At 42.0% G+C, this 17,170-nt stretch overlaps 1 protein-coding gene across 3 annotated transcripts in view; it reads left to right on the top strand.

Annotated features, from left to right (window-relative positions):
- LOC138262023 (ATP-dependent translocase ABCB1-like) overlaps nt 1-17,170 on the top strand; it is a 935,493-nt gene that overhangs the window by 173,643 nt on the left and 744,680 nt on the right. For 2 of the 3 annotated variants that reach the window (XM_069211682.1, XM_069211683.1), the window contains one exon: nt 4,598-4,664. The exons of the other annotated variant lie outside the window; for it this stretch is intronic. In XM_069211682.1, the coding sequence (XP_069067783.1) occupies nt 4,598-4,664 (67 nt within the window). The remainder of the gene's footprint in view (nt 1-4,597; nt 4,665-17,170) is intronic. 3 annotated transcript variants of the gene reach the window in all.

Genomic DNA, 17,170 nt, shown 5'->3' with positions numbered 1-17,170 from the left:
CCGACTGGTATCCCCCCTGACGTGCAGGCGCTGTCAGTGCTCATTTTCCTTGCAAGTGGGTCATTTCAGACAACTGTGGCCATGGCATCAGGGATGTCCCAGCCTATGTTTTCCAACGTCTTGTCCAGAGTGTTGTCTCCCTGCTGAATCACGTAAGGCGATACATCATATTCCCTCAGGTGGAGGATTTGCCTACAGTGAAAGGTGACTTCTATGCCCTTGGACATATCCCCAACGTCATAGGTGCCATTGATGGGACCCATGTAGCTCTGGTCCCCCCTGCAGGAGTGAACAGGTGTACAGGAACAGGAAGAGTTATTATTCGATGAATGTCCAGATGGTCTGTTTGGCAGACCAGTACATCTTGCAGGCAAATGTAATGTTCCCTGGCTCTGTGCATGACGCCTACATCCTGCGTAATAGCAGCATCCCTGATATGATGGGTCAACTCCAGAGGCGCCGTGTATGGCTATTGGGGGACTCTGGTTACCCCAACCTTTCCTGGCTATTGACCCCAGTGAGGAATCCCAGGACCAGGGCAGAGGAACAGTACAAGGAGGCTCATGGGCGGACTAGGAGGGTTATCGAACGCACCTTCGGCCTTCTTAAGGCCAGGTTCAGGGGCCTCCATATGACAGGTGGATCCCTATTCTACTCACCGAAGAAGGTGTGCGACATCATCGTCGCCTGCTCCATGCTTCATAATTTGGCATTGCGACGCCAGGTGCCTTTTCTGCAGGAGGATGATCCAGATGACGGTGTTGTGGTAGCTATGGAGCCTGTGCAGCCTCTGGACAGTGATGAGGATGAAGCTGAGGAAGATGAAAAGGACAACAGGGAGTCAGTCATACAGCAATATTTCCAGTGACACACAAGTGAGAACATTTTCTGGTTTAACATTACATTAACTTTCACACTTCTACCTCTATCCTGTACCTACATTTCACTCACTATTTGTTAATTGATTTGTACCCTTCCATTTCAGTTTCACAAGTGTGGTAACCTACGTGTCAACTGCTTGCATCCTTGACGGGCTTGTGATGTGTGACATAGGTATGTTAGCCTTACAATGGGTAACCCATTATGACACTGTAATTGATAATACAAAGTTCCAAATCATAGACTGACTCCAGTTTTTTTAGTGTTTCAAGGGTCTTTATTTAAGTGCTCAAAAAATGAAGGGGGGTTGTAAAATGGTGATGGGTGATGGTGGAGGAATATCCATGGCAGAGTCCAGTCTATTAGTCTCACAGGTGCACTGCCCATCTGGGCATTGGAAGTGGAGCTGGGGCAGTTCCAATCTGGACAGGGTGACAAAGTGGTACAGTGGGGGGACAATCAGGGTGGTCTTATTTCCTGGCGGGGTTTTGCCATCTTGCTCTGTCCTGTTCCTGGATCTCAGGGCCCGCTTGCGTGGTGGTTGTCCGTCTGCAGGGGGTGGGGTGCTGGTGTGGTGGTCCTGTGGCGGGGCGTTCTGTCCACTAGCGCCGGCTGAGGTGGTGGGAAGTTCGTCATCGTGGCTAGTGTCAGGGGCCCCTTGGAGTGCCACTGTGTCCCTCAAGATCTTTTGAATGTCCGTCAGCACCCCTACGATGGTACCCAGGGCGGAGCCGATGATCCTGAGCTCCTCCCTGAACCCCAAATACTGCTCCTCCTGCAGGCGCAGGGTCTCCTGCAACTTGTCCAGGACCGTCGCCATCGTCTCCTGGGAGTGGTATGCTTCCATGATGGAGGAGAGGGCCTCGTGGAGAGTTGGTTCCCTTGGCCTGTCCTCCTTCTGTCACACAGCAGCCCTCACAGTTCCCCTGTGTTCCTGTGCCTCCGTCCCCTGGACTGTGTGCCCACTACCACTGCCCCTAGGTCCCTGTTGTTGAGATGGTGGGTTACCCTGGGTGCCCTGTAGTGGTGGACACACCGCTGATTGACCTGTCCTGGGTAGGGAGGTTTAGGCCCGCTGGGTGGGTGCTGTGCTGGTGTTACCAGAGGGTGGAAGCTCGGTGTTGGGCTGTGGCTGGGCAAGGGGAACCGACTGTACTGAGGCCCACGATGGTCCGGGCTGGTCATCAAGATCCTTGGGGGCAGAGCTGCTGTCGTCACTGTGGGCCTGTTCTGGGGGTGGAGTGGTGTTGTCTGGACCCTCTAGTGTGGTGATGTTCCTTTGGGTTCCTGCAGGGGTATAAGAACATGATTATTGCATGTGTGTGTTTCATGGTGTGCAATGGTTGGGTGTGCATGAACCCCAGTGCAGGCATTCCTGTGTGGGTGCTTGTGTGCTGATGGTTGGGGGGGTGTTCTGGGTATGTGCAGTGGACATGCTTTAGTGAGGGGTGTCCATGCTTAGTTGTGTCATGCAGGGCTTGGTGTTGGGATGGGTGGTTGGTGTCATGGGTACATTAGTGAGGATTTGGAGTGATAGGGGTGGGTGTGAGGGTGGAGGTGTGTGATAGCATGCAGGTAGGTTGAGGGATGTGATAGTTAAGATTTGACTTACCAGTGTCCCATCCTCCACCGACTCCTCCGAGGCCCTCAGGATGCAAGATGGTCAAGACTTGCTCCTCCCATGTTGCTAGTTGTGGGGGAGGAGGTGGGGGTCTGCTGCCAGTCCGCTGCACCGCAATGTTGTGCCTGGAGACCGTGGAACGCACCTTCCCCCGTAGGTCGTTCCATCTCTTCCTAATGTCCTCCCTATTTCTTGGGTGCTGTCCCACTGTGTTCACCCTGTCCACTATTCTGCGACATAGCTCCATCTTCCTGGCTATTGATGTGTGCTGTACCTGTGAGCCAAATAGCTGTGGCTCTACCCGGACGATTTCCTCCACCATGACCCTGAGCTCCTCCTCGGAGAAGCGGGGGTGTCTTTGGCATGACATGGGGTGGTGTGTGTGAGGTGTGGGGTGGTGTATGTGTTGATGAGTGTGGTGATGTGTAGTGGTATGTGGTGTTTTGTGCATGGATGTTCTGTGGGTGATGATGTTGTGTGCCTCTGTGTGAATGGGTTGTCAATAGCTGTGCTCTCTCTCTGGCCTTCTCTCAGAATTTCTGGTTGTAGGGGTTTGTGGGTGATGTGGGTGTGTATTTTATATTGTGTTGGGTGTGTGGGAGTGGTGTGTGTATGTGTATCAGGTGTGTGTATTTGTAATTGTCCAATGTGGTGGTGTTTTGGTGCTGTGTGTGTATTTTGAGCGCAGCGGTGTATACCGCCAATGGACTATCGCGGTTGAAAGACCGCCGCGTGGATTCGTGGGTTGTAATAGGAAGGGCATGTTTCTGTTGGCGTGGAGGTGGAGGATTTGTTTCCGCATGTTTATCACTGACCTTTGGTGTGGTGGTGTTGTGTGGGTGTCTGAATTTCGGCGGATTCCGTGATGTGTGTCATAATAGCTGTGGCGGTCTACCGCGGCCGCGGCGGTGTATTGGCGGTCTTCTGCACGGCGGTAAGCGCCTTTTACCGCCAATGTTGTAATGACCCCCAATATGTTTCAAAATAACCAACAGTTTTAAGAACTTGAATACAGAGTTGAGAAAGAGAGTGAGAGAGTGTGTATGTTTTTGTCTGTGTGCATGTAAAAATTCTAGGTGAAATTTGACAGCCACCTCACCATACCCAACTTCAAGCATCTGTATCTACTATTTATTATACATTTATCGGGGGTGTAACATTCCAAATACTCACCCTGAAGCTATGCACCTGCATTCACCGCAGCTTTTAACGGGTAAGCATCTATGCAGGAAGAACCATTCTGACGTCACTACTCTCTAGTAATTCATAGTCACTAACAAGGAGTGACAGGATGTCCTTGTTACAGGAATATTCTAACATCAGAACTCACCTAGAATGAGCAAATAGGTTTCAGCACTTGATAATATTATAGGGTGATAATGGCTAATTGGTCCTAGCATGGCTCGATGAGTCAGTTATGTCTGCTTGCTGCTTGGCTGGGACCTGCGAGGCAGAAGTAGGATGTGAGTTGGAGCTGCAGCACAAAATAGCATGTCAGCATCTACATTCTGTCTTACTACAGCATGGTAAGGACACGCAGATGGTAATAAAATAGCTATGGATCTGCCACCTATTGGTATAGATCAACTATATGCCAATTATGTAAAATAATCAACTCCATTAATAATTTACGTTCCTATTAGTGCCTGATATTTTAATTCATATTTATGGGCTCCATTTTCTTTATCACCTCCTTATCTCATCACTTGAGGAAACTAGTTCATGTTATGTTGTGGGTGGGACAACCCACTGTGCATGAATAATGTGGGGGTGTTCTGGGAGTGGAACCCTTGACACAGGGTCCTAGTGGTTGTGGCCATGGCAAAGGGCACATAGGTAATAAAGGTGCTTGAGGTGCTGGCCTCGTGGTTCAGTTATACACTATAACCAAGTTTGTGAGTTATTGCCAAGCAGTGCACTCCTGCACCATCGACTTAGCCCTTGCCAGACATGCAACTGTTCACATCTCTCGTGTGACAGCTATGGTAGGAGTTTCAGGGAAGAAATTGAGACTACAATGAAACTCTGTATCTATTTAATTTATTTGATGCACAAATGGTGTATTTTGTTGCTATTAAACTTTTTGTTCCTTTCCAGCCCTACCAACAAGCAATAACGAATGCAATGGTTCTTCAGGAATAGATATTGAAGCTGAAATGTCAAAGTAAGAAAAAGTTAAGCTCGCAGAAATTGCAGTACTGTATGTGTATGTTTTAAACTAAGGCGTATTTTTCTATTGAGATTGATTTTGCATAGGTTATCAGAAAACCAAGGTGAGAGAGTTAGCACCTTTCTTAAAAAACATGTTGATAAGTTGCACTTAAAATTCATCTTTACTGAACAGCACTCTAGAACTTTTCTCTTATTCTTGCATCAGACATGAATTCCTGAGGTTAGTTTATCCTGCATTCAGTGCAGTCATATCATTGGCTTGAAAGACTAAGAAAATATGCTACTAAGACTACTATTAGGCCCTTTTTGCAAAGTCCCCAGATTTGGACATTACACTCAGCTATCCTGTGTTTGATTTAATTTAGCAGGCAGTTCCTCATTTTGTAGATCTCATACTTCTAATTATTTTCAATTGGACCAGTAACTGCTGTTACTAGACCCAATAGGATTTAATGACAACTCAAATGAGGGCTTAATGGCACTCATTTTATCAGTCTCAGAAAGCTGAATGACTGAGAGTGATAAGAGACAGTTTTGATACTTGCAGTTTGTTTTCCTTTTTCAGTAGCAAATTAATAAACCCTCTGATTTATTTCTTTCATTTAAATTATTGCAGTGTAAGACTAGAAGTAGTAAATATACTTTAATGACTTTACTCATTTAGATTTCTGAAAAACACAGAAATTCTGATTTGATGTACGGTGAAAAATGCTGTCACCTTTTAATACCAGACAACTACCCAAAATACCAGATTGACATTTCTTGTAGGAGGAAACCTGTAGAAAGGACCAGCAATATAGTTTTAGAACTCCCATAACCCACAAATAATTCCCATACAGAATGTTCATCCTTTTCTGACAGATAAGTACTGTTTAAATTATGAGGATAATATCTGTTGGATTTGAGTTTAAACTCTGTGGAGAGAGTCAAGGCAGAGACTTGAAGGCAGGGTTTGTGGTATGGCGATAGGATAAATTTGGCTCACGAGGCAAAGGAGGAGTTGTTTTAGTGGTTGGAGAATCTGAAGGCATGGAATGTTTGAGACATTTTTAGTTCGAAGCTGAACTTTGGGTTAGAGATAGACGCCAGATGAAAATGATGTATAATGTGATTAGGAGACCAGGAAACTGGTGTTTTAAGGACTGGTGTGGAAAGGAAACAGAACATAAATGTTTTTCGAGTTGATAATAAGATTAAAGTTACAAGAATGTTTTTAATGGGAAATGCAGTGTTTATAAAAATGAACTATGCGTCTGCTTTAAAATATCTACATCAGCTAGGGGGAAACAGGTCCCAGTGCTTATCAGATTTGGCAAAGGAACTATGGGTTTTTTGTTTGGAGCATAAGATAAATCTGAGAGGGGCATGCTTTACTGGAAAACAGAATGTTATTGCAGATTGGATTCAGGAAATTTGAAAGATTTCTGTAATTACAAATGTGGAAGCATGTTTTATTTTATGAGGAATTAATCTTCTCTCATTCATGTTTTATGATATTCAATGATGGCAAAGGCATGCAAATTGTATTGGAATGACTACAGATAAACTAATTAACCCAAATAGATAGCTTGTAATGCAAGGCTTGCTTAAAAGAGACACCATACATGACATGAATTGCTTTATTTGCCCAGCAACAGACAGACATCTGGATGACCACATAGATGTGGACAGGGGTTGTGAAGAAATAGTTTTGTTGACGGCTTGGACAGTCCAAACCATTTCAGTAATATTAAGGTCACGCCTATGGTCATCTTGTATCATGCTGCCATCACAAATTGTTGTTTTACTTGATTGTTAGAAATGGGGCCTTTGGTTGCCAGTCAGGTTATCACCTGTCCAAGCAAGGACCCTCACTCTAGTCAGGGTAAAAGAGAATCTCCCTCAGCTAACCCCCGCTCACCCCCTTGGTAGTTTGGCACGAGCAGGCAGGCTTAACTTCAGAGTGCTAGGTGTAAAGTATTTGTACCAACACACACAGTAATTTAATGAAAACACTACGAAATGACACAACACAGGTTTAGAAAAATAGGAAATATTTATCTAAACAAAACAAGACCAAAACAACAAAAATCCACCATACCCAAGTCAAGTTATCAATTAAAATACAAAAATAATCTTCATGTTCTTTTAAACACAACTCTAACGCTGTTATTGTGAAAATTTACCTGGGTTGTGTCAAAATAACCCGCGCGAGCGTGTGTCGAAAAAGGTAAGCAGTGCATTGATTTCTCACCCACAAGCGAGGTCGTGTGTTGTTTCTCCTTCTCCTTCTCCGGTCCGATCCGCGTGCTTCATTCCTTTCCCTGCAGGAGAGAGATGCATAATTCCAGGCAAAGCACCTTGGGTCCGGGCAGGCTTGTGTTGTTTTTTCGCACCCAGCGATGTTGCGTTGCTGCAGCCTCCGTCTACGATGCCGAGCGTCGTTTTTCCACCTGCGTGCGTCAATTTGACAGCGGCGCTGCAAGTGCTGCATCGATTTCAGCTGCAGAACCGGCAGCGCGTCGTTTCTTTAGCCGCTCTCTGAAGTTGCGTCGGCGATCTGGGCGTGAATTTCCAAACTTGGTCCACCAGCTTCACCTGTCAAGGCCCAGCAACTGGATAGGGCACCACCTGGCAGGGCAGAAGTCTCAGCAGAGGCTCCAGGTGCTGGCAGAGAGAGGTCTTTGCTGTCTCTGAGACTTCAAACAATAGGAGGTAAGCTCTAAATCAAGCCCTTGGAGAGTTCGTTACAAGAAGGAAGGCAACACAAAGTCCAGTCTTTGTCCTCTAGCACAGGCAGAAGCAGCAACTGCAGGAGGGCTACACAAAGCACAGTCACAGGCAGGGCAGCCCTTCTTCCTTGGCTCTTCAGCTCTTCTCCAGGCAGAGGTTCCTCTTGGTTTCCAGAAGTGTTCCAAAGTCTGGGGTTTTGGGTGTCCTTCTTATACCTATTTTCTCCTTTGAAGTAGGACTACTTCAAAGCAAAGTCCAGTCTGTGTTCTCTAGCACAGGCAGAAGCAGCAACTGCAGGAGGGCTCCACAAAGCACAATCACAGGCAGGGCAGTTCTTCTTCCTCGGCTCTTCAGCTCTTCTCCAGGCAGAGGTTCCTCATGGTTTCCAGAAGTGTTCTAAAGTCTGGGGTTTTGGGTGTCCTTCTTATATCTATTTTCTCCTTTGAAGTAGGCCTACTTCAAAGCAAAGTCTCACTTGATTTTGAAATCCTGTCTAGCCCAGGCCAGGGCACAGACACTCACCAGGGAGTTGGAGACTGCATTGTGTGAGGGCAGGCACATCCCTTTCAGGTTGGATTGACCACTCTTCCCCTACCTCCTAGCACAGATGGCTCATCAGGAAATGCAGACTACATCCCACCTCCCTTTGTGTCACTGTCTAGTGTGAGGTGCAACCAGCCCAACTGTCAAACTGACCCAGACAGGGAATACACAAACAAGCAGAGTCACAGAAATGGTTTAAGCAAGAAAATGCTCACTTTCCAAAAGTGGCATTTTCAAACACACAATCTTAAAATCAACTTTACTAAAAGTTGTATTTTTAAATTGTGAGCTCAGAGACCCCAAACTCCACATGTCCATCCGCTCTCATAGGGAATCTACACTTTATTCAGATTTAAATGTAGCCCACATGTTAACCTATGAGAGGGACAGGCCTTGCAGCAGTGAAAAACGAATTTAGCAATATTTCACTGTCAGGACATATAAAACACATTACTATATGTCCTACCTTAACCTACACTGCACCCTGCCCTTGGGGCTACCTAGGGCCTACCTTAGAGGTGCCTTACATGTACAAAAAGGTATGGTTGAGGCCTGGCAAGTGGGTACACTTGCCAAGTCGAATTTACAATAAAAAATGCACACACAGACACTGAAGTGGCAGGTCTGAGACATGATTACAGAGCTACTTATGTGGGTGGTACAACCAGTGCTGCAGGACCACTAGTAGCATTTGGTTTACAGGCCCTTGGTACCTCTAGTGCACTGTACTAGGGACTTACTAGTAAATCAAATATGCCAATCATGGATGAACCAATTACATACACATTTTGTAAAGGAGCACTTGCACTTTAGCATTGGTTATCAGTGGTAAGGTGCCCAGAGTAACAAAAACAGCAAAATCAGAGTCCAGCACATATCAACAACCTGGGAAACAGAGGCAAAAAGTTAAGGGAGACCACGCCAAGGGTGAAAAGACTAACAATCATTGATTAGATGATTAATATATGTGTAGCACCATGCATTTTCTGATCAACATCTCACCATGTATTTGCCCATAGTGATGAAGAAATGACCCTTTTCTGTATCCTGATTGGAGGATGTATTTTCAAGCCTTTCTGGCTTTCATGCATAATGGTTTTGGCAGATGTTTCTCATATTGGACATGTCCACATGAACTCATGAACACAGCTATATATGAAACTTGACTTTGCCTGTGTCTTTTTTTTTTTAGTTTTGACAGAAGTTATATCAGAATTGTTTCAAGAGGATAGCCATGGAATTGGGTTTACTGGAAGTGGATCTTTTGCAAGCAGGTTAATTATTCAAATAGAGAGATATTAGAGAGATATTACAGTTGGATTCCATATCCAGGTGCTACAGCAGTGGATGAATTTCAGCAGATTTAGTTGGGAATTCTAGCTTCTGCATTTCCCCCATTTGCAATGATTCAAAGTGTTCTGTTGAAGGTAGGGAGTGAAAAGTGTCAATTGATGTTGGTGACTGCTTTTAGGGTGTCCCAATCTTTGTCTTCAATGGTTATGGAATTGGCTTGCAAAATTTATTTTCTAATTCTGACAAGGGAGGGTTTATTAAGGCATGGGGATCGAGAGGATCATTCTTTGGTTTGCTTGAAGGTATTGAACCTTCTTGTTAGGAAAGTGTCAGAAGATCTGCTGGCTTCGCATGTCTTTCGATAAGGGCTGTGCAATAGCTCAAAAAGTCATGGGCACCTGGCACAAAATGTAGATATAGAGGAATTTGGAAAGTATGGTTTTGTAGGTGCTTGGAGAGATGTCCAGATAGTGTGGCGAATCCTGTTGTAGAGCATAGTGAATTTTTAAGTTGAATAGTATGAGAATGGTCTTAGTTACCGGACTGTATAGTGAGCAAATATAATGGTAAGATTTCAAACTATGTGTAAAACGTATGCATCACAATGACATCGCATTTGCTTCAGAGTATATTGATATACAAAATCATTGGTGGTGCACCATCAGTATGAAGATGGGCTCAAATTTTTTTAGGAGCTTAGATCACATTTTTGGTGCATATTAACAGTCAATTGGAAAATAAATGTTATGGGCAGAACAATCCTTGTTAGAAATAAAGCAACATTTTGATATCACTTATTGTCACAATTTCAAATATAAATTCTAAAATTACAAATTGTGCAACATTAGCAGGAATGTGGAAACATAATTAGAAACACAAAATATATTTGAAAGAAAGTAAATTGCCAATGCAGCTTCAAAAGCAGGCAACAGAAATATGCAAACATGGTAGTTATGGTGGCTAGTGTCATACTTTTTTACGCTAGTCCGGCGCTTTGCCGGACTAGCGTCGAAAATTATGACGCTAATCCTGCAAATCACCCAGAAGCCCATTATAATCAATGAGAGCATCTTTTTAATTCCTGTACTTAGCAGGCGTTAAAAAATGGCAATAACAATGGCACAAAGAAATGTCATGGACTCTTTTGCACCATTTTTACGGCCCCTTCTAGCTCTGGAACACCCCCCTTGCATACATAATGCCTGGCGCAAGCATAATGTGGCGCAAGGGGTTACAGAGTGCTGCAGTGCATGCATTGCACCACTTTGTAGATATGGTGCAGCATTTTTCCCCTTCCAATGCCACATTAGTATAAAAAGAATCTTGCTAATCTGGTTTTGGAATGGCACAAGGGGTCCATAAATCTGGCCCTAAATATATAATATACCATTCATATGCATGCTCGTCTTATCCCTTCATTTTTTTGACTCGAGGCAGGACATCGCATGGGAACATGAAATGCATAACCCTTTTCTATGGAAGCCAATATTCCCAATGGTCCTCCTATTTATTTTGTGCAAAAAATACAATTTGTCATAGGAAAGTTATTTTGTTTATTATGGAAAAGAGGTAGATAAAAAACAAATTCTGATAAATCCTTCTAACTGCAGATTCCTTACATTGGGATTTCTCACTTTGCGAATGCCCTCAGACACCGGTCTAGCTCCAGAAAGTTTTTTCAGCATTGCTTCAGTGTGCCAGTGTGTGGTGTCATGTGGCTTCTCATTGACTCTGTACCACCCTGGAAGTGACTCCAGAGCCACAAATATCCACCATTTCTGCATGTTGATGTTAGTTGCTTTCTTTCCATTGCTTTGGATGAGAATCTGAAGCTCGCTCCCAAAACCTTTTTTATCTTTTGACAAATTTACTTCATTTTCTGAATAGTGTTTAAGGAAATGTCCTACCTCCAGACTACAGGTGTTAAACCTTGTATGGACTGTCACAAGTAGAAGTCTGTGACAGAAGCTGATGCAGTATGTCTCTAGTGTCTATGGACCTTGCACAACTTCAGGCTTTGCTGGGCCTTCACCAGGGTGAAACCCAAGATGATCCAGAAGCCAAGCTCTACACTGCCAAACACCATCAAAAAACATGTTATGGCGACCCCCATTTGAAGTTAAGGATGGGGACCTATTCTCGTTCTCAATTCTGTTTTGGCAAAAGGTCCTCATCTCGCTTCCAGGAGTCATATAACTCCATATGTAAAAAGAAACACAAAAAGTCTAAGGAGCATTCTCACTATTTTGGTCACTCTAGATTAGAGAAGGTGCAGGAACATCAACGTGCCTCTATGTTCAGCCCCTGTCTCCTACTGAGCAACCGATCCCACAGCTTATCGCAATGCACCTTAAATTTCGAGGTTTATGGGCAATGCTGAAACAAATAGGGGCTTTTAAGGAAGCCATTCTATGCAAATTTGGAAGCCTTCTAGCTCCCTCTGGCATGCCTTTGGGCCGCAAGGATCTGAGGATGCATACAGTTGAAATACTATGGGTCAATCTGCTGTCGATGCCATTTGTGCCTCTAGAATTTGCAGCGGGATCCACTCTGACTATGGAGTCCATGAAGATCCTGACTTTGAACGAGGTCACATGATCCACACTAGTTCTTGCTCAGTCAAAGATGGCATTGACACTGCAAACACCAGAGGGGAACCTATTGTTTTATCTGATTCTGAGCTGAACCCAATATGTCCTCTACAGCCATGGACACGCCTGGCCAACCAAATTGTTATTCTGCAGAACACAACTTTTACCCATACCTCATCCAGAAATATTTCATATTCCTTTTGGCTCAGTCTCTGGACATGTTCAACTTAATCGAGATAATACTGGAGATGAAGGATATGATACATCCCATCACTATGATGCTGATAATCGTAATATGGACTTTCAGGACAGTAAGCTGGACACCTCACTAGACCCTGGGTTAAATCCCTCCTTAGTCCTTCAACAGTAGAATCAGCCTGTTTTGCCGTGATTATCCAATGCGTTATCAGTGCAACTCCCACCTATCAAGGTATAGAATGATGTCCTGACAGAAGTCCCCCAGTGCAGGCAAGCTATGACAGAACAACTTCTTTTTTTTAATGAAGCTCTGATGGACACAGTAATGGACACATGGGCCAAACCTTGCTCTTACCTCCTGGTAAATAGGCAAATGATCAGAAAACACAGACTAACCTCTGGTGACCCAGTCTTCCTGATACAACACCCTATGTCTTAAAGGTTGGTGGTCTAGGTGTCCACTAGTAGGCTAAAGACTAACACATTCCCTATTAGTTCTCCCTATAGGGAATCAAATTATATTGAGGTATTCAGAAAGAGGATGTTTTCCTCAGCCAGTGTTGCAATTCATTCCCTAAATACCAGCTGCCTCTTGGTAAAATAAATGCATGCATTATGGGGTACGGGCAGCAAGATCGTGCCAGCAATCCCTAAGAAATACCATGCAAAACTTGAGGAGATCATTTAAGATGGAAAGCATGCAGTGAAGTATGTCATCCATTCTGGGCTGGACACAACTGACTGCTTGGGCTGAGCAGTCTATACTGCTGTGCACCACACTTGGATGAGATCCACGGGTTTCTTCAGTGACATCCAGTCAACACTGATGGACATGCCATATAGAGGCACCAGTCTCTTCAGAGACAAGGTAGACTCATCCCTGGAGCATTCTAAGGAAAGCAGGGGGACAACATGTACCCAGGCCTTTCTGTGCTCGTGAGGCAGTGTCCCCAATAGTCTTGCTCGTTTGAGATTTCAGGAGTGGGTTCGTTCTAAAACAACACCAGTGCCCAGCCCACTTTCAATGCATCAGAAACCCTAGTGCTTTCAAAGCCAAGATCAACAATCCAACAACAATGTAAAGGCCCTCTGGGGCAGCAAACTGTTCAGTCACCAGCTCCTCCTGCTGCTCCTATCAACTGTTTAACTTGTATCAGCTACACTGGCTACCGCGTTGGAGGCAGAATATGCTATTACCTCCATTGACGACAGAGCATCACATCTGAGAAATGGATGCTTTAAATTGTCCAGCAAGGCTATGTCCTATCCAAGCTGACACATTTTCTATAAGCATCAGAGCAGTTTTCGGTGGACCATTTGTCTAATTTCCATCATGAAGTCTATACTCTTTTGGACAAAGGTGTCAGAGAGAGAGTCCGTGCATCGGTAATAGTGACTGGAAGCAGTGGTAGAAGTAGGTGTGATCTGAATGACACAACATGCCCAATAGTTCCCCTACTTTTTGTGAAAAGACAACCATTTGGGGATGGTTAATTCCAACAGTTGAATGTTTCCATTGAAGTGTAAGGCAAGGAGACTCTCGTGCTGTGACACAAAGGAAGGGGCAGGCAGCTTTACAAGCCTTCTTGTCAGGGCACAGTTTGCTTGATAAAAATGTAAATGTGTGCAACTAGGTATTCTAAAAGTTTCGCGGGTGCTTGCATGCTGATATTTGCTTTAATTGATGGAATTATTTGAAGCTTTCTGTAACACAGCTTTATTCTTTTTGAGTGGTATTGCAAGGGAGTTAAAAGCTGAGCTGTGAAGTGTGTGCTTTGAAAGAACAGGTATAAAAAAGAAGTTGCACTACATACAGTACAAATATTACAAAAATCTATATTTTGGAAGTGCTTTTTTATCTTAAATTTTGTACATTTGATATCTTCTACTGAGTGTAATACGAGTTTGAAATAATGACTTGTAGTGCTTTGTCACAGATTGGGACCTCATCACTATTCTCTACCACACCAACCAGAGTTAAATACCGTGGCTCTCTGATTGCAGACACAGACCTCTGCAGTGCATGAAATAACAGAGGTTTCATAATGTGCAATGCCTGCTGATTAACTTAACTTGTATTTAATTTTCATTTTAGCGGTGTGCTATTTTATATGTAGTTAACTGAAGGTGAAAGACTAAAAAAGGCTACTGAATATTTAGTTTCTTTTTAGCCAAGCCTTTGAACCTGCCCCCACACTCACTCACCCCACTTCCATTCCACACAGTATCACAGTTCCCCTACTTTTTTAATGCTCCATACTCCAGTTTAATCTAATTGGGAGAAGGTGTTGCACACTAAAAGAGTTACATTTACTATTGCCATCTCAACCTAAAGCATTTTCGGAAGGTGTTCGACAATAAAAGGGTTACATTTTCTATTTCCCTTCCAACCTAAATCACTTAGGTAAATGTGTTGGATACTACGGGGGTTACATTTACTATTCCCACTGCAATCCACTTTTGGGAAGTTGTTAGGCACAAAAGGGGTTACAATTACCACTCCCACTCAAAACACACCACTTTTGGGGAAGGTATTGGACACTAAAGGGTTTACATTTACGATTTCAACTCCAATCAAATCTAGTCTAGTGAAGGTGTTGGACACTAAAAGGGTGACATTTACTATTACCTCTCCAATCTAAACTACTTAGGGGAAAAACTTGGACACTGAAGTGGTTACTTTTACTATTCCCACTTCAATGTAAACCACTTTGGGAAAGGTGCGGTGCACTAAAGGGGTTACATTTACTGTGTGGGACACTAACGGAGTTACATTTACTATTCCCACTCCAATCAAAACCAATTTGGGGAGGTGTTGGACACTAGAAGGGTGACTTTTACTATTTATCACTCCAATATAAACCACTTAGTAGAAAATGTGGGACACTAAAGTGGTTACATTTACTGTTCCCACTCCAATCAAAACCAATTTGGGGCGGTGTTGGACACTAGAAGGGTGACTTTTACTATTTATCACTCCAATATAAACCACTTAGTAGAAAATGTGGGACACTAAAGTGGTTACATTTACTGTTCCCACTCTGACGTAATCCACTTTGGGGAAAGTGTCTGCGACTAAAATGCTACATTTACTCTTCCCACTCCCATCCAATCTAGTTTAGAGAACGCATTGGTCATGAAAGAGGTTACATTTACTACTCCTACTCAAATCTAAACCATTATGGGGAAGATGTTGGGCAGTAAAAAAGTGACATTTATAATTAGCACTGCAAACTATAATAATTTATTAAAGTGTTGGAGAGAAAACAATTACTATTCACCATCCATAGTAAAACATCACATATAAGGTATTTAACAGTGAAGATGTGAAATTGCTTTTACCGACTCTTACTTAATAATTATTTAAAATATAAACCCAACACAATACCAATATAAGTAATTTGAAATGAAAATATTATACAATACACTTATTATTATTATTATTATTATTATTATTATTATTAACATCTTGCAACAGAATATATGCACTAATACATAATACATTAACATAAACTAAATACTTTACTAAATTAGACACATTAGCTATAGATTATATATCCAAAACACTATTTATTAAATATAATACATATGTATTAGGTAACCATTTATGATTACATGCATACATGATTTATGTTTTTGATTACTTAAATTATAATAATTCAAAGGAGTTTGTTCTGTATATTCAATATATAGTATATAATATGTATTCTATAGTTTGGAATAATAAAGTATTCCCATAATAAAAATATTAAACTCTACAATATTTATTATTACTAAACATACGATTAATTGAATACAACATAATTATATACAGAAAATATCAAATAATCATACAAAAAAGCATATTTAGGTTATGTATTAAAATAATATTTTTACATTTTTTTCTTTACTTATTTTTTACAAAAAATAATTAGTAAAATATTACGTTGTAATTATTTGATACAGATAATCCCTAACATTTTTTATTGTGATTTATTTCACAATTAGAACTTGATATAAATTTGAAATGAAAGAAGAACACAATAAATCCATAACACATTTCAGGTTATTTTGTATATAAAGAGAAAACATTCAAACCACACATTTATAAAAACATACTATTATGTAAAACATTTTTAAAAATGACAAAATGTTTACATCTCTCTAAAAGCAATCAATTTAGAATATAGAGCTGTACATAACATAAACTAAATTGCTAAATGAGATTTTGAAAACATATTTCATCCATATTATAAATAAAAACAATATATAAAGAAACTGTAATATAAAAAATAAATGTACACGGACATTAATATATTCAAACATATTAAAAATCCATTTCCCTTTTCCCCTATAAATCCAATATCCTACTCCTATAAATTACCAGATACATCATTCAAAAGAGTATTCAAAGTTATACTTAAAATGTTTACACTTTTTAAAAAGTGGAAAACAAATTTACATATAAACACAAATATGAACAAAAAAGTACAAAACACTTCATATTTAAACAATTAAGACAATATTACATACAAGGATATTTAAGAAAACATTTTTTTTACAACAATACTAAAACGAACATTTAAAATCAGTGAGAAATTCCTGTCCATGATATTTTTGAGATCACAATAATCTTGACACAATATTTGTGTATCACAATATTTTTATTGAACATTTTGTCCAAACGCAATTTCAAGTCCTCACGGATAACACTACTGCCATGTGGTACTACAGCAAGTAAGGCAGAGTAGGGTCCTGGGCCCTGGGCCAGGAGGCTCCATATCTCTGGAACTGGCTGAGTCATGAGGGCATCTCCCTGATTGTGAGGAAATTGGTAGGATCCTTAAAAGTCAAGCCTGGTGAACTCAGCCACTGATGCCTAGTTGATCACAAATGGCAGCCAAACTGAGAAGTGATGAAGGGCATATTTTAGTAATAGAGAGAAACCCGGATCAATCTCTTTGCTACCACCAAGCATGTGAAGTGTCAGAATTGTCCATGCTGGAGTTTTCCAGAAGGCTCTCTCTTGGAGACACATTCCACCTAAATTAGAACTTCTATGTGCCTTCCCACTTCTGTGTTTTCTGCTCCGAGTTCTGAAAAAGCTCAGGAAGAACCATGATCTTTGTTGCTCTATATTGGTCAAGAATAGTGTGGTAATCAAAACTTCCAGGCATCTGTC

This window comes from Pleurodeles waltl, chromosome 10 (assembly GCF_031143425.1).
Source record: "Pleurodeles waltl isolate 20211129_DDA chromosome 10, aPleWal1.hap1.20221129, whole genome shotgun sequence".
Classification (NCBI taxonomy): domain Eukaryota; kingdom Metazoa; phylum Chordata; class Amphibia; order Caudata; family Salamandridae; genus Pleurodeles; species Pleurodeles waltl.
Note: the sequence above shows the minus strand (reverse complement) of the source record. Positions and strands in the feature narration are given on the sequence as shown.